General features: G+C 40.5%; 2 protein-coding genes across 4 annotated transcripts; both read left to right on the top strand.

The window, feature by feature from the left end:
* The first annotated feature begins 220 nt into the window (after nt 1-220).
* pde6d (phosphodiesterase 6D, cGMP-specific, rod, delta) lies at nt 221-14,486 on the top strand. 3 transcript variants are annotated; one of them, XM_056379575.1, is made up of 6 exons: nt 221-486; nt 8,780-8,868; nt 9,308-9,433; nt 10,945-11,050; nt 12,050-12,178; nt 12,346-14,486. In XM_056379575.1, the coding sequence occupies exons 1-5, from the start codon at nt 437-439 to the stop codon at nt 12,129-12,131; spliced, it is 453 nt and encodes a 150-aa protein (XP_056235550.1). In that variant the 5' UTR covers nt 221-436; the 3' UTR covers nt 12,132-12,178; nt 12,346-14,486. The 3 variants fall into 3 exon arrangements, 2 of the variants coding, with proteins under 2 accessions (XP_056235550.1, XP_056235549.1); XR_008828144.1 differs by having other exon boundaries at nt 222-486; nt 12,050-12,195; XM_056379574.1 differs by having other exon boundaries at nt 222-486; nt 12,050-14,486.
* Nucleotides 14,487-14,877: 391 nt separating this feature from the next.
* Nucleotides 14,878-23,433, top strand: phb2b (prohibitin 2b). Its single transcript, XM_056379514.1, has 10 exons — nt 14,878-14,990; nt 16,256-16,388; nt 17,780-17,864; nt 18,940-19,019; nt 19,863-20,047; nt 20,268-20,397; nt 21,474-21,577; nt 21,706-21,783; nt 21,930-22,009; nt 22,725-23,433. Exons 1-10 carry the CDS (start codon nt 14,970-14,972, stop codon nt 22,747-22,749), a joined length of 921 nt encoding a protein of 306 aa, XP_056235489.1. The 5' UTR covers nt 14,878-14,969; the 3' UTR covers nt 22,750-23,433.
* Nucleotides 23,434-23,734: the final 301 nt, after the last annotated feature.

Here is a 23,734-nt window from a genome sequence, read left to right as displayed (position 1 = left end):
GGAAGATGTTATACATGTGTACGTTTTATATGAGAGGAGAGGTGGTACACACGGACCTACGGCTGTGGCTCCAATCACTCGTCTTCACTGTATGAGTGGCGTTGCCCCTGGTGACGCGTCTCTATCTACTTTAGTCCCACCCACGCTTCTCATTCTCGACTCGTGATTGGCTATTAGCAGTAGCCCCGTGACTCTGACTGGCTAGGCTGGGTGTCAGTTAGTTAGCTGGGTATATTTAGCTGATTACATTATCGGATCAGGTTTAACCTGCGGTCCAACAATATAGGGAGAAGTTATAGTTTATGCTATATTCCGGCCAACATTAGTCGCGGTGTAGTTAGCTAACTAGTTAACCTAACATCAACAGCAGCTTTTTTTTTTATATCTTAGTAGATCCTTGGTTTTCTGTGAGGACCGAAAACAGACGATTTGTGAAATGTCTTCAGACGAAGACAGGGCCAAGGAAATTTTGAAGGGCTTCAAACTGTATCCTTTGTGCTGTTTGTTTGCTGATGTTCTGCGACGATTAGAGGCACAGTAATGTGCTTAGCCGCTGTCCTGTTAAACGCTGGATACCGTTATCTAACATTAGCAAGATGGTAGTAACATCTTATGACCGTAGTTGTTGTACAGTGAGGTTAGCTGCTGTGGCTAACCTGTCTGTCTGCCCTCTCATTTGACACAGCCGGTTACATAGATGATATGTGTCTTCATTTGATGTGACAAGATGAATTGGTAGTTACGAAGCTAGCTAGTTAACGTATGAATGACGGCCTGATAGCTAAAATAAGTGGCCTTGCCCTGTGGCTAACCTGGTCGGCTAACTGTTCAGTGTAGCAGCTATAACGGTAAATATCCTATTTAAGTTAAGGTGAAGATTGAGCCAGGTGGTTGCCAGATACCGGTTGTTGTTAGTCAAAGTTTTAGTCACTGTTATGTTAGCTGGTAGCTGAAAGTTAAAGGCGGAATTGTTACTTGTGTTAAGACTAGCTTGTTTGATGGTTACGTACGTGTCGGAAGTTGTCAAATCCAGGTGAGTCCTTCTCTTGTTTAGAAGTGATGTCAGACCTCATTACAAATAAGTTTATTTCAACGCTGCACTGCTATATACAAGACTATATACACCACTATGTACATCACTATACTTTATATTACTATCGACAATTATCCGGTCGTGTTGTAAGGTTTTGAATGATTTTGTTTCTGTCACAGGGAGAATAAGGTCTGCTGTTATTACTATCAGAGTTGTGCTACTGTTGTCACTAAAGAGGACTTTCAAAACAAGAGAAATTACCTTGGAAAACCGTTTTATATTCCCCAACACATCCACAGTAGGCACTCCTAATGTCTTAATTTTTGTTTTGACTTTTTTTAAAAATTTCTTATAGTAGATTGTGTGCAGGGGAGATGCCAATAGAAAGCATGGGAAAAGAGAGAGTAGGGTATGATAGAACCAAGGCCTCAGGTTGGACTCAAACCTGTGATGTTGTGTTTGTGTGGTCATCAGAAAGCCCTGGCACTTATTTTTACAGTGTTGATAGTTTACTGATATCCCCCCCTGTTACTGCTCTTTGTGTTGTAGCACTACAACACTCTGACTCATCTGGTTGTGTCTGCTTGTAGTTTGACTTACAATGCATTGCTTGGGGTAAGATCATCTACTCCATTCATTTCCTTTAGTCGTTCATGCATGTAAGCCAATTAATTCTCTACCCAAGATAAATCGCAAGTTTCTCTATTGCATTAGTGCAAAAGGTGCAAAAGAAAGTGCATAGAGAACCGTTATTTTGTGTTTATGTTTCACATTTTAAACAGTTGTTTGCCTCAGTTTCCTTCCTCTTCTCTGTAATTGATCTGGGCCATGTTTCCCCCCAAATGATCTAAGGCAAAGTTAATCATAGTCGTGTTATAAGGTGATGGTCTGAGATCAACTTAGCTGAAGATGGTTGGGTGGAAACAGCCCTGGTGGTTCTGGTGCACACTGGACAGTTGATGTGTGTGGTAGAGTAAAGCAGCTGTGTTATTGTCAGGCAAATCCAATCAACCCAATTACTGCAAACAGTATTGTACTACCACCTCCAGTACATGCTAATAGTTGTGCCATTATCGTAGTGGTGTATTTATGGTTTACTGTTGTGTAAATTTTAAAGATCTGAGGGAGCTACCAATAGAATAATAATAATAATAATAATATTTGCTAAAACAAACAAAAACACTACATTCATTGAATACAATTGAATGCATACAAAAAAATTCACAACATAAAATTTCAAAGAAAAGCGTGTTGCCATCACCATGGTAACATATGCTAGCCGTAGGATCAGCCCTTCTTACCTATGTATCCGTATGTATCTGATCAGGGAGTGACTGGGACTTGCCTCTCTGCAAAATGATAGAAATAAACAACATCAGAAAGATTTACTGCCAAGCTTCCTGAAATGACATCCATGTTTGGAACAAATTCTGTCATCGGTCAATACTGTTTATTGTCAGAGTTGGCAGCAGAAACCCAGCCTGTCAGTGAATCAATGACCTGGAGATCCAAGGGTCCACACCTTGGAGAGCGGTTGTGACACATATGGGCCCAAATGATACTTTCCATAAGGTCACATGGGTCCATGAAGGTTTGCATGTCATAGCTTTCTGTCAGAGCATCTGTCCATGTCCAAACTTATAAACATACAAACCATATGTGCCAACACACGTACTGTATGTGAACACATCTGTGTATGCACGCAGCTCATGTAGACTGTGTCTTTTTTGGTGCACATCCGGCCCTTTAAGCTGATTCACCTGAGCTGAACAGGAAAGTAGGAGGATGAAACAGAGAGCAGGCTGATCTATTGATAGTCCTAAACCTTCATCACACCCAAACAGAATATCATTTTACATCAGTTAAGTTTTGAGTTCACCTCAGCTTTGTTGTGATTCAGAAGCTTTCAGACAGACAGTCACGTTAACTTGAACCTCTGCTGGAAAATATAACCCCAAGGTGAGAAGTTCAAGAGCTTGGAGTTGGCTTGGAGTTTCCTTTGTCACTGTGACCTGCTAAAAGTTATTAGAAGTTTCAGACTTTTCCCACTTCTACTATAAATCCCATGTTTTTAAATTGCCATCAATCCAGGAATATTGTGTTTTTAATCCTTGTTGAATAGATCAATTTACGAATGCAAACTGCAGGAAGCGTTGGTTAAGCCAACGTGGCGAGTTGATGCTTTCCATATTGTTGTTGGACTTTGAGTTCATGTGACCATGTTGGACTGAATTATCCTCAGTAATACCTTCTAGAAAAAGCAGCAGGTATAGTCACCACAACAGGCCCAGAGCTTTCCAGCCAGTGGAAACATCACCATACAACAACAAAGCTAAAACTAAACTTTTAGTTTAGTTATTTAACTGTGTATGAAATATGTCCCCCTTCACTATCCCAGTCAGTACAAAAGAAGAAGGTATGAGTGTTTGGTAAGGACAGGCTTCTTGCTGTAGTGTGGTAATACCTAAATCCATGATTTAGTGGAACAGGGATTTACTACCTTCTGTCCATACAGCCTTATGAAAGCCAACACAGAGGCTAAACAGCATATCATTTCCTTTTTTTCTCTTCTTGACTTTAACATCTACAATCCATAATCCTCATGAAGAACATACAGTATATAAGAAAATCTTTAAAAAGTGGAAATCTGTACCTTTTATAAAGCAAAGATAACAGATTGTCCAGTGTGCGTCTGTGAAGTGAACGAAAGCAGCACTTGCTTTTGTCAGTTACTGGTAGTTTGGCTGAATTTATTGTCATTCTGAGATAGTTGAAGAAAAATACCTTGTTTGTTTTTTTTAATTGGAGAGGTTTGCACATTGTAAAAACAAGAGATGTCTTTGCTAAAAATAACTGAGTCTGCACACTTCTTTTTAGCAGTAAGAAGCCCGTTTGTCTTTATTGTTTGTAGTTCAAAATGACTACAGACAGGGAAGCAGGAGAAATCGGAGCGCGGTACTCGCACCACAGTGTAAGAGCTTTTACCCTCCCCTTAGGTTCGCTCCATGGAGCAGGTTCACTAAGTTACCTGGATAACTGCTGTGTGAAAGAGACTGTTCAGTGTTTTACTCAACAATGTTCTTCAGATAACTCTGTTAAACCTGTTGTTGAACTGCATCCTCTGATGAAGCGGTTGTTATTCATACACACAATATTTCACTTAATAATACATTTGCAAAAAAACTGTTAACTAGTGTCTGGATTGTTCTCATGCTTTATTGGCTGTAGATTAAAGGCAGATTATAAATCACTAAATGTGATAGTCTATTCTTATAAATAAATAATGTGTGTAAGGAAAAAGTTAATTACTTTCTGAAGCCTGTGTATTCTGGTCTCACCAAGGACAACTAACACTTGTTTGACCCTCTGGTGTGATCTTGTGTTAATGTGACGATTTGCCTGTTAACTGGTTAATTAACAGAAAATTAGGAAATTAATGAATAGCTGTTATTGATGATTATTTATTAATCATTTATCAAGTGAAAACACTTTTCTGGAACATTGTGGTAATTTGTATTTGTAATTTTATTGATTCATTATTTGGAGAAAAAAAAATAGTCAGACTAATTGATAACAAATATGAACGTAAAAGTTTGTTAGTACGTTGTGGTTGCAGCTCAGCATGAGGCAAAGATTAACCAGGGAGCAGCCCTGCAGAGTTGATGGTGAGGTCAGAGAGAGTCAGAGAGAGTGTGTGTGTGTGTGTGTGTGTGTGTGTGTGTTGGTGATTAGACTGTTGTGTGTTCCTCCTCTTCCTCACTGCCTGTCTGCAGTGTGACAGGATCGTTCTCTGTTTGCTCTGTATCACAACATTGTAAATGCAGCAACACATCACAGCTGTTACGAGGGTATTACAAATAATAACAGAGAAGCCCTGAAAACCACAGGCACTGCTTTAAAATAATTTATTTTGCTGAGTTGTTGAATATTGAATATTGATGACTGAATTGAAAACGTGCATCTGTTCAATAGAAGTGTGTTGGGGCTGTTGTTGTATTGGGGTTTGGATGCTACCTTTACTTTGAGCCATTAGTGCATCTTTAGAAATAAATGCAGACTAAACAGTGACAGCAACTTTTCACTGGGGGCTCATTAACTTTGTGTGTGTGTGTGTGTGTGTTCTGACAGATTTGTGTAGGCACCCTGGTGGTTTACACACACACACACACACACACACACACATATTCACAACCTGCGGCTGGCCCTGGGGAGGCCGCTGTACGACCTTGTGTGGTGTTGTTGAAGCTATATTAGATTTTATTTTGTGTAGTTTTGTGAGTAAGTGATTTGGGGGCGGCTGAAGGAAAAGGTCACACATGATCCCAGTTGCCCACGTCTTTTGTTTAGACTAGCCCACCTGGTGAAAGAGCATCAATGAGTCGGACACTGCACTCTGGCCTGGATTATTCTGGAAGGTGGGGAAGAGGATGATGATGTAGGAGATTGGATTTAGTTAGACTTGAGAGGATTAAAGAAACCATTCAACTCAGCACACTTTACTAAAAAGCCAGAGGGCAAGGTGGGGGAAGGTGGACGAGGTGGAGCTCCACAGTCAGTGGGATCTGACCTGTGGAGGTTTCTGATTGGCCAATACAGCACAGATAGACATGAGCTGAAGCTTCCGATAGTCCATAATCCACTAATTATGTCATGTATTTCATGGTTTGCTGCTACATTGAATATGAACCAACATTGTTGTAGTACATGATTTGCAAAAAACATGTTCCTGATGAAGATGTCGGTCATCTTTATATCGGCATTAGCACAAACTTTTCTTTAAAGGTTCATATTTTACACTTTGAACTGTTGATCCATAAGAAGATATATTTGTGGTTTTAAGAACCAAAAACCATCTCAGTGTAGTTTTACATCTCCTCTCTCAGGCTTCTCTCTGGAGCTCCAGTAACAACAGGTCTGTGAGCCAATCAGAAGAGAGAAAGGAGGCTCTGAGCCTCTCTTCTGATTGGCTGACTGTTTTGTGAGAGATCTAATAAAAATATAGCAGATTTCAGGTAAAAACACTCAGAGAAACCAAATCCTACCAGGTTTGGATGGTGGGTCCAGGTGGGTGAGGCTGAGAGCGGTGACTGGTTTGTTGTGACATCACAAAGTTACAGAACTCCTGACAGCCGGTTTTAAGGTTCAGTTTCCTAATTACAGGCTGTGTGCATTTCTCTGTTGATACTTTCACAGTATTAATATAGAACCTAGACCTGCTTTATAATCACACAACACATGGACATCTAGCTTAGACTAAATGGGACCTTTAACATGTCCTGTATCTTCTCCTTAATCGTTTTCTTTTATGTGTGATAAGTTGTGTCCTTTCAGTTGTCTGTTAGTAATGTATATGCAGCTCTCTCTCCTCTCTCATGCAACAGTGTGGACAGTAAGAGACCTGTGTGTTTTGAGGCAGTTGCTGGTTGTGGCGAGGTGGCGAGCGATGAAGGGTTTCACAGATGGTGTGGAGTCGAGTGTATGTGACACTAAGTAGTATCTGAGTTTGACAGGACACTGAGTGGAGAATCTTCTGGAACAAAGGGCTGTAGGAGGATGAGTCTGTACTGGTGTCCATCAGTCCGATATCCAAAGACTAAATGAACCTTTCTCAGCTTCAGGCGGTGCTGCTGTCTTCCTCTGTGTCTTCATTGTACCGTGAGAAGTCAGACATTTTCAGATCTTACACACGCTTTAATGAATTTATGTGGTTGTATGTTTTTAAATCAAACAAAGCAGCAACACACTGAACTGCAGACTGAACTGTCGGAAGGCCTGGTCTCATGGTTAGTGTGGGGTCCTCGCTCTACAGCTTCACAGTGAAAAGGTGTGGGCCTTGATGGGTCGTTAGCTGTGGTGGTGCCCACGCTGACTGTTGGTGACCCCGGTTGTTCTGTTGAAACGACTGTGAGGACGCAGCACGAGAAGCTGTAACGTGCAGAGGAGCCACTGACTCGGTCCTCGCAGGCTCTGTGATTGACAGCTGCATTGTGTTGATAGTGATTGTGGAGGTCAGGAACAGCTGACCCGCTGACAGACTGATGAGACAGCTAGCTGCCAGCATCATCCACACAAAGGCTCCTTCAGCTTCCTCTCTCTCGCCTACACACTGCTGTCTTTAGGTTACGAGTTACCTACAGGTTCACAATATTTCTTTATTTATTGAAGCTGAAGCTTTGACCGACATGAGTTTCTAAAGCAAAATATTTTTTGCTGGAAGTTTGGGGTTTGCTGGAAATTTAGATACTGATCGAATTAAACAGATATTATAAGATTAAGATGAATAAAGTTTGCATGTGTTCTTAAACATGCCTGTTAAACATGTCCTTTTAGTCAAGTTTTAACATCTGTCTCATCTGTACACAATTGACAGTCAGGTATCCACTCTTTTAAAGTTTTATTTATATAGCAACAAATCTTAACAGAAGTTATCTCCGGACACTTTTCATATAGAGCAGGTCCAGACCGTACTCTTCATGATATCGATTATAGACACCCAACAATTCAACCATGAGTGAGCACCTGGCGACAGAGGCAAGAAAAAAAACTTCCTTTTTAAGAGGCAGAAACTTCAAGGAGAACCAGACTCCAGTCGATCAGAGTCATTGATCATTGACCATTTAAAGAAATCACTTGAATATATCACAGCTTGAACTAAATGAAGGTGAACGACCACAAGTAGTCACTTCATGTAAGATTCGGCCCTGCAGCTGCCAACAGCTGTGAAAACTCTACAGTCTGTGGTTTGCACTTGTTGCACTTGCACTGGTGGTAGAAACCATGCATAGCTCTGGTTTCATACAGGTTTTTACAAAGTTGAACTTTATTTAGATCAGACTGCAGAGTCCTCCCAGGAGAGTCTGACTCGACTCTTACTCCTGTTTCCAAGTAAGATGATCACCTAAACCTAAACGTTGGTAACTGAATGACAAAAGAACTGAACCAATATAAAACACTAACTTACTTCTTTCAAAAATGCATGATTCATTTCCATTTTTATTCAACTTCAGCGTCATTTACTACACCAGCCATGTTTTTATTTCTACTGGACAAAATAAATCACCTGCATAAAAAAATACCAATCATAAAATCAGAAAGCCTGAAAGTGATGATATATCTTATAGTATGTTGTAATTCCGATGTGAGTCATGATTTTAGGGGGAATAGTCATTTTTGCATTTCATTTTAACTGAAAAAAAAATATATATATAAAAAAAACGTGATATAAAGATGTGATTTTAACTGGCGAACAAGCACCTTCTCTTTCATCTGTAGAATATGATTTGTAGACTGGGGCATCTCTGTAGCACCACTATGCATTTATATTACATTTATAAAGGTACATTGTGACACTTTTGTCTTTATCAAAAACACTGAAGCTCCTGCAATTTGGATATTGCACTTGGCCATATTGCAATTTCTGTTCCCATGGAAACCCATTTTATTTGTCTGCCACCTGCCAAACTGATAAAAAAAACATTAAAGGCTGCTCACTGAGAATACTGCAGAATAAACTAAGAGCTACACCTCTGTAATTCATGGGAACTCTGATTTGAAAAAATGTCTTGGTTTTACTTTTAATCCTTAAAATGTGGAGTGATGGAAACTGCAGGTTGATGACACGTGGGTGTTGTAGGTGTTGTTCACAGATTGTTAAGGCAGATCGGTCTGTTATTCCTGCGAGTGTTTAAAATATTTCAGTTCGTTTTGTATATTTAGTTTGATTGTTGCCACTTAACCTCAAACCAGAAACTGGATGAATCTTCGAGATGCAGAAACGGGAAAAGTGCTGTGGCAGGGAACTGAGGACCTCTCTGTACCGGGAGTAGAACATGAAGGTACACTCACACACCAAACACCAAACTAGACACACATACACACACACACACACACACACACACATGCACATCTTTGGATGTATAAGACGATCTGGTTCCTTTTTAACACTAAAGATAATGATAACTTCTGAGGACATTCAGCATTTGGTGATAAAAATGTGTCAGTGTTTAAGTGGAGCTAACATTGGACAGTGTGTAGTGGTACATAGTTACAGGCCTCCTTCATCAGGGTGCAGCCAACCAGTGCATCAAGCGGTGCCACACACATTCTCAGTTTAATGTGGGAAAGGTAACTTTAAAACAAAGTAGTTCTCTCTTAATCCAACAAGTAGCAGGTCCTGGATCCACGGCTCTGCCAGTGAATCTCTTTTGTACACTTTTGAAACCGAAGTCGATGTAGTTTTATCCACGGTTAATTATAGTTTCCCTGTCTCTCCAGCTCGCGTCCCGAAGAAGATCCTGAAGTGTAAAGCAGTGTCCAGAGAACTGAACTTCTCCTCTTCGGAGAAACTGGAGAAATTCAGGCTGGAGCAGAAAGTTTTCTTCAAAGGACAGTGTCTAGAAGGTAAAGAGCCAAAACACTGATCCGCAGCACCGGGGATCAGTGTTTAACAAGTGGGTGCCATTTTTGTCGGTTCTCATACACACATTTCTGCTAATGGTTAAAAGGCTAATCAAATGACTGCAATAATGTTTAACAAAAAGGTTTGAAAAGTCCATATTACAAGTCCGACCCACTGGTTCTCGGTTGTCTTTGTTCTCCCTGTTTGGAGGGAAAGGGCTTACATACAGACGGGTGGGGTTATTGGAATGATGGGTGATTTGCAGGCAGGTATTTGCAGGTGTTAGATTTGTGATTTAACACCTCATCTACAAATAGGAGAAACATTTTCATTCAGTGGCTAATACCTTGGCCATCAGCATTAAGCAGACTGGGGGGGGGCTGTGTTTCTGCTGAGACGTGACTCAGTCCAGCAGGATGAAGGCAGCCTCCCTCAGCTGCTGTGTAACACCTGCCCCACCTTTACTGTTAATCTTTCAAAGCACACCTGCTGCATCACTTCAGCAGACAGCTCAGTCGGCCGTGTGTCTTTGTGTGTTGTCAGTGTTGTGACTTCTGTGTTACTGAGTGTTTGAAGCGCTGTCCCCGGGGGTCCTGCTGTACGGAGGTGAGGCTGCAGAGAGCCCCCGGGGGGACGACACACAACCCACACCAACACAACATGTTTATGTTGCCGGTTTCTACCAGAGAAAGAGACGCATGTGGGCCAACAAGTAAAGGAAGTGAAGTCTGGAATATGAGGAGTGTGAGTCAGAAAGATCGGTGATGGAAATTAGGGATCGATAATCAGTGGTAATATTCAGCAATTTCCGATTATCGGTATCATTATTTTAACGATAAAATGAAATATCTGAGTAAACAAGTTACTGCGTTACAGTTTAAAAGGAGGAGGGTTAAAACATGTTATTTGGTGATAGTAATAATAATGTGATAAAACTATTAAATTAAAGAGCAGCTTCAGGTTACCAGGTGAATCAGTTCCCAGGTGAGAACAGCACTGAATTCAACCAATTAATTCCAGTCAGGCTCTTTGCAGTCTGTGCATACAGCTGATAATTACTAATATACACTCAGTGTTCAGTTTATTAGGAACACGTAGATAAAACTGATGTAGTGTAATACAACAGTCCTGCAGTAAATCCTCCTTCCTGAAGATTATAATGATCAGTTTGTATTAAAACTCTTGTTGATGATCATTGTGGAGGATGTAGTGTGTGGAGCTGTGTTACATTATCCAGAGGTGTTTCTGCTATTTAACCAACTTTCACTGATATAAATGCGTTGGACAAAATAATAGAAACACCTGGACGCCACGGTGAGTTTTGTGTTGGCATATCGGATTACAAATATTGGTTATCGATCTCCTTGATTACTGATAATCAGTATCAGTACAGGCCCTGAAAAAAGCATTTCAGTCGGTAACACACACACACACACACACACACACACACACACACACACAGGCTGATGTCGTATCAACACTGAGCTCTTCGCCTGTCTGTCTCTCTGTGCAGAATGGTTCTTTGAGTTTGGTTTCGTCATCCCCAACTCCACCAACACATGGCAGTCTCTGATAGAAGCAGCTCCAGAGTCCCAGATGATGCCAGCCAACGTTTTAACGTGAGTCTCCACTCCACTCATCGTTCCTCCGTGCTGCTGACACATGCAGCATATCTTAATCTCATCTGTGCCGTGTAATCCTGTGCAGCTGTGCTGCAGTTTGGATCGCACATTGTGCCACACTAAACAAGCTAAAGGTCACAAAACAAGTGAAATGTACCTGTTTTACCTGTTTGATGTGAATGTAATGCTGCAATTTATTATGATTTATGATGATATGATATTATGATCATTTTTCTGTGAAAATATTGTAGGATTTGACAGATTTGTACAAGTTTAGAAAAACGATCAGGGAAGTTTTTATAGATTAATTCTGATTTATTACATCTTCAGGTATTTTCATAGTTTTGTTCATCATTATACCAGTAATAATGAGACTGAACACGGTGACATCACCAGAATAAACTCTGATGGGTCAGACAGGTTTGGAAGAGAAAACAGGTGAATGGTGAAATGATCTGTTCAGGTTACAGACCCACTTCCTGTTTCTGCTTTCTGCTGCTGTATTTACTGTGTGAATCCGATTTTATGGTGCTTTGTGGGATTTTTTGTGACATTTATTAAACTGAAAGTGGTTTGTTTGGAGCTTGTCTAGTTAGTGGAGTCATCATGGTTATGTCTACCTGCTGAGTTCAGTGTCGTCATAACATATCATAACAGCTTTAAAGGGATAGTTCGGGTTCTTTGACCTGGGGTTGTGTGAGGTCATGCATAGTCGGTACATTACCTGCAGTAGATCCTGATGCTCGCTCCCAGTAAGGAGATGCAACCGCTCTGCTAGTCTGCCGGTGCTCCCGGTCAGATCTCACAACTGGGAGTTTGCTAAACAGAATCTACTGTAGGTCATGTACCAACTATGCATGGCTACCTCACACAACCCAAACCCAAGCTATCCCTTTAAAAATTTCCTTTAACTTTGTGTTGATTGTTGCCTTCACAACAGCAGAAACACATATTTAACTCCTTGTTTTAAAGTTGATGTGTGCCTTTGTGTTCCAGTGGTAATGTGATCATAGAGACCAAGTTTTACGACGACGACCTCCATGTCAGCACCTCCAGGGTACGACTCTTCTACGTCTGACCTCTGACCCACGTCTCTACCTTCCAAAATGCTGACATCCTGCCAAGGTCTATAAATAACAGAGGTTAGCTACAAATTGCAACAGTAAACAGTTCATGGCTGACTCTGGATCAGCACATTTGGGTGAAGCCCATCTGTGGTCCCACAGTCAGTGAAGTGAGCTTTGTGTTTTGGTTGTTCTATTGTTTTGTGCTGACCTGAAAACTTCTTCTAGACCTTGGGAGGAGAGGGAAGAGGAGGAGAGAGGACTCGGTCGTTCCCCCCTGTCCCAAGATCATCTCTCTATACCACCCCCACCCACCCACCCACCCTCCACCCCCCCCAGACTGTTCCATTGTAAATACATAACCACTGATCTCAAGTCAGCCAGGGAGCCACTCACTCATGACACAATTTTTGCTTCTTTTTTTTTTTTTTTTTAATTCTGCCCTCCCTCTGCAAGGTTGCATTTACTCAGGAACAGAACATTAGACGTGTAACCTTCTGTGATCTGATCTTCTTCTGTCTGTCTGAACATGGAAACACCGCTCCCCACGTTTCGTCCATTTAGACAGGAGCTGCACATCCGTCTCGAGGGAAGACGCAGCTCAGTGTCTCTCCTGAGCTACGGTCAAGAAGTTTTCACCATAAAACAGTCGATAACATTTCCTCCAGCTGTGTCCCATTCCAGAGGCTGCCTCCACTTCCTGATCAGACTGTCCCAGTGAATTGAGTCAGAAAATTGTTCTATTACCAGAGGAAAGGAAGTTATGTGGATTTATTTGGACATATCAACTCTTGAAATTTCCACTTTTATGAATTGATGAGGGCTTCCTGAATGCACTGTTAATGGTGGTCTCTGTGAGGCCAAGCTGGTGGAGCTGCTGATGTATCTTTTGTCGTCTGAAGGGCACACCTTTGCTGGCAGCCTCTGAAGTCGGACACGGCTTCTACCAACCAAACCTGTCCTGTTTTCTGACCGCACAGAGTAGAGTAGAACAGGGGTTTTCACTGTAGAGGACCACCTGTCCACCAAGGCAGCCTCTGGTTCAACTGGACTGCTTCTTGTCTGTATTGTTTGAAATGAAACCTGCACACTGTTGCCATGATGACACGAGCTCGACCAGGAAGTGTCTGAGGGACGTTCATCAGCAAACACAAGGGGGTTGTAGTACATACATGTATGTGCTTGACTTTCAGAGGTGTACTTACATAAAACATTCAACACTCAACTAAATCCTCATCGGGTGTTGACCGAGACATGCATCATTTCTTCTCAGTAGCTCACCTTTCAATAATTTTATCCGAACTTGACCCAGATGTTAACAGCCGCTTTAGGTGTTTAACACAGCTCTGCTCGGTACATCCTGGCTATAGATTTTTAACTTTGACTTCCCGTCCAATTCACTGCATTTATGTCATTGTTTGTTTTTTTCCTTAGCTGCTAACTGAGCTGTGTAAAATAGAATTGTTTTAATATGAGAGGAGTAGTGGATTAAAGTCATCCAATGTTGTAATAACATAATGTGCGTCTGCTCTTTATTGTATTGCTTTCAAATAAGTTTACCTGTACCTTATTTGAAAGCATGTGTGGGTTTATTATGTTAATGTTAACACAGTGACAGAAATGCATTGACACCTGACACTTTGGAAACACAAGGTGGCTGCTGTGTGAAATTAGTTTAGCTAAACCGCCACCCTCAGGAATTTAAAAGAAGTGGCAGTGTGATTGCACTGTTAAAAAAAAAAAAATCTGTTTAGGTTCAGCTGAATGATTTGTATCGGTTAAAATCACCAGTCAAATAAGTATCCAAACGCAAATGTAACATTTGTACATATATTGAATTTCCATATATGAAATATATGTACATACAAAATTAAAACGCATGTAAAAATTATATATAAAAGATTGAAAATTGGAATAATTTTATATATTTACACATATGTTTAGCCTATACAAATATGTATGTTTATGCATGTATGTAGGCTTACATTGAAGACATATGTTCATCCCAAAGCCTGTTAATATATGTTGATATTATATACAGTTGGGTCCAAAAGTCTGAGACCACTTTCCCAGGATGGGAAGATCAACATGTTTAAAATTAATGAGAAAAACACATATAAGCATATATAATTTTTATATGTATGTTATTTTAATTAACTTCCCTATATAAATTAAATGTATGTCATTAACCTGTACTGTATGGCCACAACATGTTATACCATGTAAATATTAATCATAGACATTTTTGATATATGTAAATATACATATTTTATTTATTTCAGTCCTGTTTGTTTTTTGTTTGTGGTTTGGACAGGAGTGTCGTCAATAGACTGTAGTGTTAAATAAAAAAACATTCTCATGAAAGTGCAGTCAGACTCTCCTCACTGTGGTTGTCTTTTCGTAAGAATTCTCCTTTTTTTTTATTATTAATTATTAAAAATGCACAGGAACATTATATATATATATATATGAACAAGCATGAACACAGTAAATGGGCAAATAGTTCATCAGAATAAGCAGATGTATTAACAAATATACAGTTTAACAACCAAAAGAAAATAAGAAAATAAAAAATATATAAAAATAAATTGCCAGGGGGTAAATTTAAGGTATAAATATGAATAGTAATACTGAAAATATTAATTAGGAAATTAGGTTATTTTGACTTTTCGACCGTAGCTTTAGTTTCTGGTCCACACTCCAAAGCAGAAGGTGGCGGTAATGCACCTAGAACACCAGGTTGCCAACCCATTTTAAAAAGGAGGAAGAAGAAGAACTACGTATCCCAGTAGTCTTTGCGGTCTACGAGTCGGGGGGTGTTGACTCGACCTTGGAGTTTGACGTGCAGCAGCATGGCGAACAAGGAGCCCAATGTGAGTGTTTTAAATGTTAAATTATTGAATTAACTATTTTTTTCCCCACGGTGATGAGCGACGTGTTTATCTGTGACTAAAATAACGAACGGTCCGTTGATGAGTTAAGGTTAGCCCTGTTAACCAGCTAGCTGTTAGTTAACGTGGGCAAGTGTTAGCCAGGTCGGTTAGCATGTCGCTCAAGTTGTCTCGTGCGCCGCTAAACTTCACAACCAACCGTCGTTTTAGAAAAGGTCGTACCTGACTTGACCGTTGGTGGCTGTTAACAGACTAATATCACATACTGGTACAAACAGACGGAAGAGAGCGGGTCTGTAGGCCTTGTTTTATTCATTCAGTCTGCTCAGTCAGTTTTAAGGTGATTCCAGATCGGTAAATACTCCACGTTTTTACCTGGACAGAGTCTTTGTTATACACATTCTAATTATGAGGCAGACTGTAATGAACTGGACAGCTAGGCTACACATACACAGTGCTTATTAATAACGTGTGATTATTCTGAAATGAAAATGCTGGCTCATTCAATTCTTGTTCTTGTTTGCTCTTTTAATATCAATACGCGGTGCATTGTGGGTCCCCACCAGCAAGTCCTGCAGAGGTGTGGACTCCTGGAGAGTGTTCAGCAATCTGTGACAGAACCCTCAGACACCTTACTGAATTAGACCTGGGCTGAGATGTTTATTTTCACTATAATTCCTGTCAGAAGTAACACAATGACAGAATGTATGATGATGTATGACTATTTCAGTCGTGGGTTTCAAAGCCTTTATGTAGTAAAACATCAAAATGTAAAAATCTTATCAGGTGGTTTGGGTCTGTGGTCTAATTTGTGTCAGTTCAGGATCCTTGGTGTGAACCACTGCTCTAAATCATCATGATGATGATGCTGAATCACCTGTCGGTCACCTCACAGTCTGCAGGTGTTGACATGCCTTGGAGTTTGTATTTGAATAGATAATCTAATGTACTGTTTAAATAATAATAATAATAATAATAAGTGTGCACAGTTACTACTGCCAACATATAAAAGTAAGAAATATCCACTAATACATGTTTACTATTAAAACTGTTTTATAAGAATCTGCATTTTCATTAGAAACCTAAATTTTGTAGGATTTGATTCGTTTTTAATCAGAACTTCAGCCCAAAGTGATGTCTTAAAATTTTCCAAGACATTCGGTTCATGATGACCAATCATTTCAGCGCTACTGTAAAGTCACCTCCTCCTGGACATGACTGTGATCTTATGTTATATTCTCTCGCAGCGCTTCGCCCAGCACCTGAGGGATCTGGCGGGCCGGATGTCTTCGTCTGGTGGCAGAGGGGCAGGATTAGGACTGAAGCTGCTGTTGGGAGCTGGTGCTTTGGCATATGGTGTTAAAGAAGCCACCTACACAGGTAAACACACCTGTACAGAACTTTCACACCAAGCTCTCAATATGCGACAGACAGAGGTTCATGTCCCCAGATTGCACAGATACACTGAACCTAGATAATGGCAGCAAATACAGTTTGTGTAATTAACAAACCTGCAAAGTAAGAAACAAGTTTGTAAGTTTGACAGCGCAGACACAATATAAAGAATTGCAGGGTTGGGTTTTATCAATTCCAGTTGTGTTTATTGATTCCAGTTCTTATTGATTACCTGTTTGGATTCTTAATAGTAAAAAAAAAAAAACAGCTCAAAAGAGGTCAAATATTTATGACAAAAATATCTTTTATCTTTTGAGCATTAACTGAACATTCAAACTAGTTTTTACTAAAAACCTACAATAAAAACATGACGATCCACAGACCTGTATTAGATAATAGATATGGATCAATCTAGAGCAGGTTATTAAACTCACTAGTAGTTGTTTTTGAGAGACCATCTTAGTCCAACAAACACATGGATCTTTATTTGTCCTATACATACTAGACTAATCCAGAGGTCACTTTAACAATCAAGACAAACAAGCGTGAAAGGGATGGCACTCTTGAATCAAGACATTTCAAGAAGAAGATTGAAATCAGAAAAAAATTCTGACAAAAATATCCGACTGTGGGTGTATTTTTTTTTTTTTTTTTTTTTTTTTACGTGTTCCCAGTGTTTGGCATTTTGGATTTGGTTTTAGTTTAATATTAGTTTAGTTTTTAGTTTAGTTAAAATTTCCAAATTGCCAATAAAGAAAACACAAGTAATTAAAAACATCCGATCATCATGTTAAACATTATTTGCTCATTTTCCAACACCACTGATGAGGAGATGATGGTTCCTTTCTTACAGAGCTGTTGCATTAGACTCATTCTGTGCATCACATGCGTGTGTCTCAGTTGCTGTGAACTGATTTAGTTGAAAAAATGGAAGTGTATCTGTTCTGTGATTTGGACAATTGATGACATCAACCTTGACAAACATCTAAAATGCTGTAATTTGCCATTTTAGATTGACACTGATTCTACAAGTCTCTCGACTTTCGTCTTCATTTATAGTGTTTTGATAACGATGGTGGAGAGCACCGTCTAACATATCGGTCAGAAATCTCCCATAGTTCAAGTGGGTTGAGATCTGGTGACTGAAGGCCACAGCAGATGACTCGCATCATTTTCATATTCACCAAACATTCAGTGACTCCTCATGTCTGGTGGATGGAGGCACTGTCGTCCTGTTCATCCACTCATCTTCATGTTTTTCTTGTATCTTGTATAACTTGTAACCTGTCTGTGTATATTCATCTGATATTCTGTGTGTGTGTGTGTGTGTGTGTGTGTGTGTGTGTGTGTGTGTGTGTGTGTGTGTGTGTGTGTAGTGGAAGGTGGTCACAGAGCCATCATCTTCAACAGGATTGGAGGGATGCAGATGGACACTGTTCTGGCTGAGGGGCTGCATTTCAGGTGGGATCGGTTCATTAATTAACTTGTTTGTTCCAGTATCTGTACTGGTCCGTCTGACTATCATGGATTTAATTGGTGTCACGATCACAGGTTGTCATTTGTCATTTTTGATTGGTTGCCAACTTAAAGATGGCAGGTCCTGTGTAACATGACCAGTCTGTGGGCAGAGTAGACCAGAGTGGACTAGTCCAACCACACAGTTACTCACTCTGCTATAAAGTCCAGATCAGTGGAGAGCTGCGGTGATGGTTTTCCTTCTGGAAGTTTCTCCATCTCCATACAGGATCTCTGGAGCTCAGCCAGAGAGACCATCAGGTTCTTGGTCACTTCTCTTACCAAGGCCCTTCTCCCCTGATTGCTCAGTTTGGCGTCCAGCTCTAAGAAGAGTCCTGGTTGTTCCAAACTTCTTCCATTTAAGAATGATGGAGGCCACTGTTCTCTTAGGAACCAGATCTGAATCCTTTCTCCGAGCTCTGCAGGCAGCTCCTTCCTCCTCATGGTTTGTCCTCTGATGTGCAAGCTGTTAGACCTGATATAGTCAGGTGTGTGTCTTTCCACATCATGTCCAATCAGCTGAGTTTATCGCAGCGGACGCCATTCAAGGTGTAGAAACATCTCAGAGATGACCAAAAGAAATGGAGGAACCTGAACTAAATCTCAAGAGTCATAGCAACAAGGCGGCAGGCACAAGGGGGAGAGGTCGAGACAGTGATGGACAATAAACCGTGACCTACATCTCTGAAGTATTTTGGTTTAGTTTCTGACAGTCTGTTTGTTCACCTAAATTAACTGAAACCAACACTGAGCTCAGTAAGAGGATTGGACCGGGCCGCTCCAGTCACGCAGTTGAGTGAGTGATGCTGCAGAACAAGAGTGACGCCACAGTGGTTTGTGCTCATCAGGGTTCAAGGAGGAGAAGGCCTGCAACCTGTCTTTGTCATTGGCATTCAGTTTATGTTGAAGCCAGTTAGTAGCAGGTTTCAGACAGAAGACTCTATGGTGATTAAATCCTCTAGACCTAAAACAGATCATCGTACCAGAACTACCTGACATGACACCAGTGTCTGTGTTGTAGGATCCCCTGGTTCCAGTATCCCATCATCTATGATATCAGAGCCAAACCCAGGAAGATCTCCTCTCTGACTGGCAGCAAAGGTAACACACACACACACACACACACACACACACACACACACACACACACACACACACACGATTGTCTGAATGTATCTATTTGCAGTAGAGCTGTGTTATGATGTTGTGTGAATGGGTCATTCCCTCATGTTATGTTTTCAGTCTGTCTGTCCCATTCTTGTGAACATGATATCTCATGTAATTTACCTGGACTCAAGAATGAACTGATTATATGTTGGTGGTCAAAGGTCACTGTGACCTCACAAATCACCTTTGTGGACCGTAACTCAAGAATTAATATGTTATTTTTGACAAAACACACTTAATATCTTTTATTAAATCCCTTCAAAGTGTTCACAACATATATTATGAGTCTGGACAGACATGGATGTAAACTGTGAATTGGTGGACATGGTAATTCCAGTCTTAAAAGTTAGAGTTAGACATCTGTATTTCAGGAAATACAACGCGACGTGACATCAGAAGACAACTTTTAAACTCTTTCTGTATGACAAAACATCTTGAGAACCCTGTTATCTGCAGCTTCAGCTCGCGAGGCTCAGAGGGAGTGAATATGAATCATGTGGATTCAAAAATCAAACGCATTTTGTGGTGATTCACAGTAGAATTAAATAGAATTAATACAGAGATCATATCGATATAAAACACTTGTGAAGTAAGTTTTTGGTGTAGACATAGTTTGTACCAGAAGAGGGCGCTAACATGAGCACAGATCAACATCAGCAGTTGGTAACGTGAAGCGATGCAGTGCATCACATGTGATGTACAGTGATGAATGCACAGTATTCATTTAAACAAGTTAGTGTAGCATATCTTCATATAGATATATATATTTTTGTGTAGATCTGCAGATGGTGAACATAGCGGTGCGAGTGTTGTCCAGACCCATGGCGTCCAACCTCCCGGTCATGTACCAGCGGCTGGGGAAGGACTACGACGAGAGAGTCCTGCCCTCCATCGTCAACGAGGTCCTGAAGTCTGTGGTGGCGAAGTTTAACGCCTCGCAGCTCATCACACAGAGAGCTCAGGTACTGCTGTCACCACGGCAACATCTCTGTATACTGTATGTATCCCTCTCTATCAATTCATCTCAACCGATTAATGTAACAATCAACTGCCACAACATATTGAGAAGTTTATAATGTACAGAGCACAACACAATCCAACAACATAAAACGACAAACCTCCTGTGTGATGATGTTGTTGTCGGTGCAGTGTTGAGTGTTGTTGGTCTGTGTTGTTGTGTAGGTGTCCCTGCTGGTGCGCAGGGAGCTGTTTGAGAGAGCCCAAGACTTTAACATCATTCTGGACGACGTGTCCATCACCGAGCTGAGCTTCAGCAGCCAGTACACCGCTGCAGTGGAGGCCAAGCAAGTCGGTAAGGCTCAATATAACACAGTCATGTCGTCAGCCAGTGTGAGCCAGTCTGCTGCCTGTTTGTTATGACGCTCAGACGCCCCGTTAATCTGAGACTGTTTTAATTTAAACACATGTTAATTACAAGTAAAGGAAAGCTCAAATTTAAAAGAGTTCTTGTTCAAAGGGATAGTTGTGGTGTTTTGACGTGGGGTTGTGTGAGGTAGTCATATATAGTCGGTACATTACCTGCTGTAGATTATGATAAGCGTAGTCCCAGTTAGGAAAGCTGGCGGAGCGGTGTGTTGCTGTGGGCGGGGCCACGAGAAAAAACGTGTTTTAGACACTATTAAAAACGCCCAACTGAAACAATCCAATATCCATTTAAATGTAGCTTCATGTAGAATATTTACAGAGGTTTATCTTCCCGCGTACTTTCCTTCAGTGCCACATTTCATCTCATTCACTCAGCTGACCTGCGGCTGCAGCATAATACAGTGCACTTCATAGGTGCGCTTGTGCGTTCAGCAGTTGAAAAACTACAACGCCACAGGAAAGTGCTGTTTTTACGGGAGGATAAGCTGCTGAAAATATTCTACATGAAGCCACATTTAAACGGATTCAGCTGGCGTTTTAAAACTCCGCCGGTGACCCCAATCAGCTTTCTTAACCGGGACCGCGCTCATCATAATCCGCTGCTGGTAATGTACTGATTTATTTACGACTGCCTCACACAACCCCACGCCAAAAAACACCCGAACTATCCTTTGAATCTCCAGATCAGCATCAGTATTGGGGCACAAAATGTTGCTTCAGTCTAATTGAGACACCAGATATTCACATATATATTCAAGAACTTTGCAAAATAAGCAAATAGCAGTCAGCTCGTTGAGTCCCAGCTGTTTAACTGGCTGTAACGTGGTCAGTGTTCACAGAAAGGGGCAAAATATTCATGGAAAAGTCTCTTTGTAGAAATGTTTGCCTCTGAAAATTGCTTTTTTTTTTTTTTTTTTTACTTTGGAAGTTTTTGAAGAATCACCAAGTTTATATAAAAAGAACTTTTTCATTGATAATGTGTGTGTGTGTGTGTGTGTTTAGCCCAGCAAGAGGCCCAGAGAGCCCAGTTCTATGTGGAGAAAGCCAAACAGGATCAGAGACAGAAGATCATCCAGGCTGAAGGAGAGGCTGAAGCTGCCAAAATGGTGAGTGACGAGCGACGTGGTTCTCGCTGTCACACTGAGAAATAATGTGAAAGCTCTGACATGCTGTATGAATGTCAATAAATTGTTAACTCTGTGTGTGTTTGTGTGTGTGTGTGTGTGTGTTTCAGTTGGGTCAAGCAGTGACTAAGAACCCAGGTTACCTGAAGCTGAGGCGAATCAGAGCGGCACAGACCATCGCTAAGACGGTCAGCTCTTGTTTTTATCTCCTGTTGCATCATTTCTGTCTGTTCACTTTGATTTTAACTTGATTTTGAATCAACTTTAAATTATGTGTGAGTACTGAGCAGCTGAAAAAGTCATTGATGATGATGGCTGTTGTGTCTCCTTCCAGGTGGCAACATCTCAGAACAAGGTTTACCTTAACGCTGAAAGTTTGGTCCTGAACTTACAAGACCAGGTGTCTTTTAACAAGTAGGTTTTCTCACACTCACTCTCTCTAAACATCTCCTAACACGTGACATCAGGGCGGTCACTCGGTCTTTAGTTACTAACCTCCTTTTTTTGGTAGAATCCATGATGTTTTTATAGATACAGAAAGGGAACAGGGTTAAACTCATCACGTAGCTGAAAAGCAGAGTTAAAATACTCGTTAGACCCGTCAGGACTAACAGTCCCCTCCCTGGTTGTACTGCGACAGTAATGAGCTTCAGACTGTTTTAATTCAAATTGTCTGTGTTTGTCTGTTTCATTCACAAAAACACGAGCGACGACTAAAGAGAAGACGTTGTGTCGACAGTGTCAACTCGCTTCTGTAGAGGAGCGAGTCGTTACAGCTGCTAGACCAGACTATAGAAGTTAGATGTTAAGAAACTATGAGCTAAAATTAGGCTTAAAAAGATTTTAAGCAGGTAAATAATTCCAGGTTTGTGTTTGTAAATAAACTTAAAATCTGTAGGTTTCTGTAGGTTTCAACTTTGTACATGTGAAGAAAAGATTTTTATTTGTAAAAAAAAAAAAAAAAAACCCCAAAAAATCCAAAACAGACTGTGAATAAATATGAATGCACTGTAATAGCATACATGGTCAGAATGTACAGTAACATCTAGTTTGTCCAGATGTGAAATGTGGCCTGGAGAAGATGTTGTACCGTGTGCAGCAGTGTGACTAATGAGCTGCTGTTTTTCAGTTTGTCTCTGGGTCCAAAGAAGTAATGAAGAGGACGTGGAGAGAAGCAGCAGAAGTTTCCTGTCGTCAGCTCCATCTGAACACTCAGTTTCACCTGTTGCATTAGAGAATCAACATACATGACTCTAGACACGTCTGAATGTGGACAACAACAAAGAAACAATTACATTTTTTTATGTTTATTTTTTTTTTCTTCTGACATAATATATAAGACTTTAGGGAGTGGCCTGTATTATGCTAAAGTTTTGTGAATGAATTATTGACAAGGTGATCTCATTTCAACTTGACAGTGAACAAATCAAAGACGTGTCAAACAGAAAGTACTTCCTGCACAGGATCAGTGTGTAAAGGACTTTCATGAAGAAGAATTAGTGCAACAATACTTGAGAATATTTAGGAGATCAGTGTCTTCTGTCAGGAGGAGCTGCCAGGTCTCATGTCCAAAATATCAAACAAGCTATCATGTATTAAATGACGTATGTTTCACTGCTGTGTTAATCTCCCAGAGTTGGTCCTGATCTGGCTGCCAGTCCTTCCTCTGCTCTACACACATCTCATCCTCACAGGTTTGACACTGCAGTGTTTGTCAGGGGTGTTATACACGTTAGGAGGTGTGTGTGGATTCATGCAGAAAACCAGATAACACAGCCAGTGTTAGCAGACCAACTTAATACTAATTTATCTGTTAATAAACTTTTGTTTTAAGTACATGTTGTTGTATCTTAGCGTTCTGATTTTATTGAGTTTAGCTTAAAACATCAGCTAAAGGAAGTTGTACATTGAAAATAATCCACTCACTGATGTGTGTGTCCATCATGGTGTCAAACTGTTCTTTCTTTTTTCATATGTTTATGTTTATCATTTTCATATTTCTCCAGAAGAATGTGATTCTTCATCTTGATCATTGTGACTAAAGACACAGAGAGTTTGGAGCCTCTTGACCAATCACATGACAGATAGAGGGTAAAGGGTAAACCTGAATAAATAGATAAATAGATCTCACAGATAGCA

This window comes from Seriola aureovittata, chromosome 6, assembly GCF_021018895.1.
Source record: "Seriola aureovittata isolate HTS-2021-v1 ecotype China chromosome 6, ASM2101889v1, whole genome shotgun sequence".
Classification (NCBI taxonomy): domain Eukaryota; kingdom Metazoa; phylum Chordata; class Actinopteri; order Carangiformes; family Carangidae; genus Seriola; species Seriola aureovittata.
Note: the sequence above shows the minus strand (reverse complement) of the source record. Positions and strands in the feature narration are given on the sequence as shown.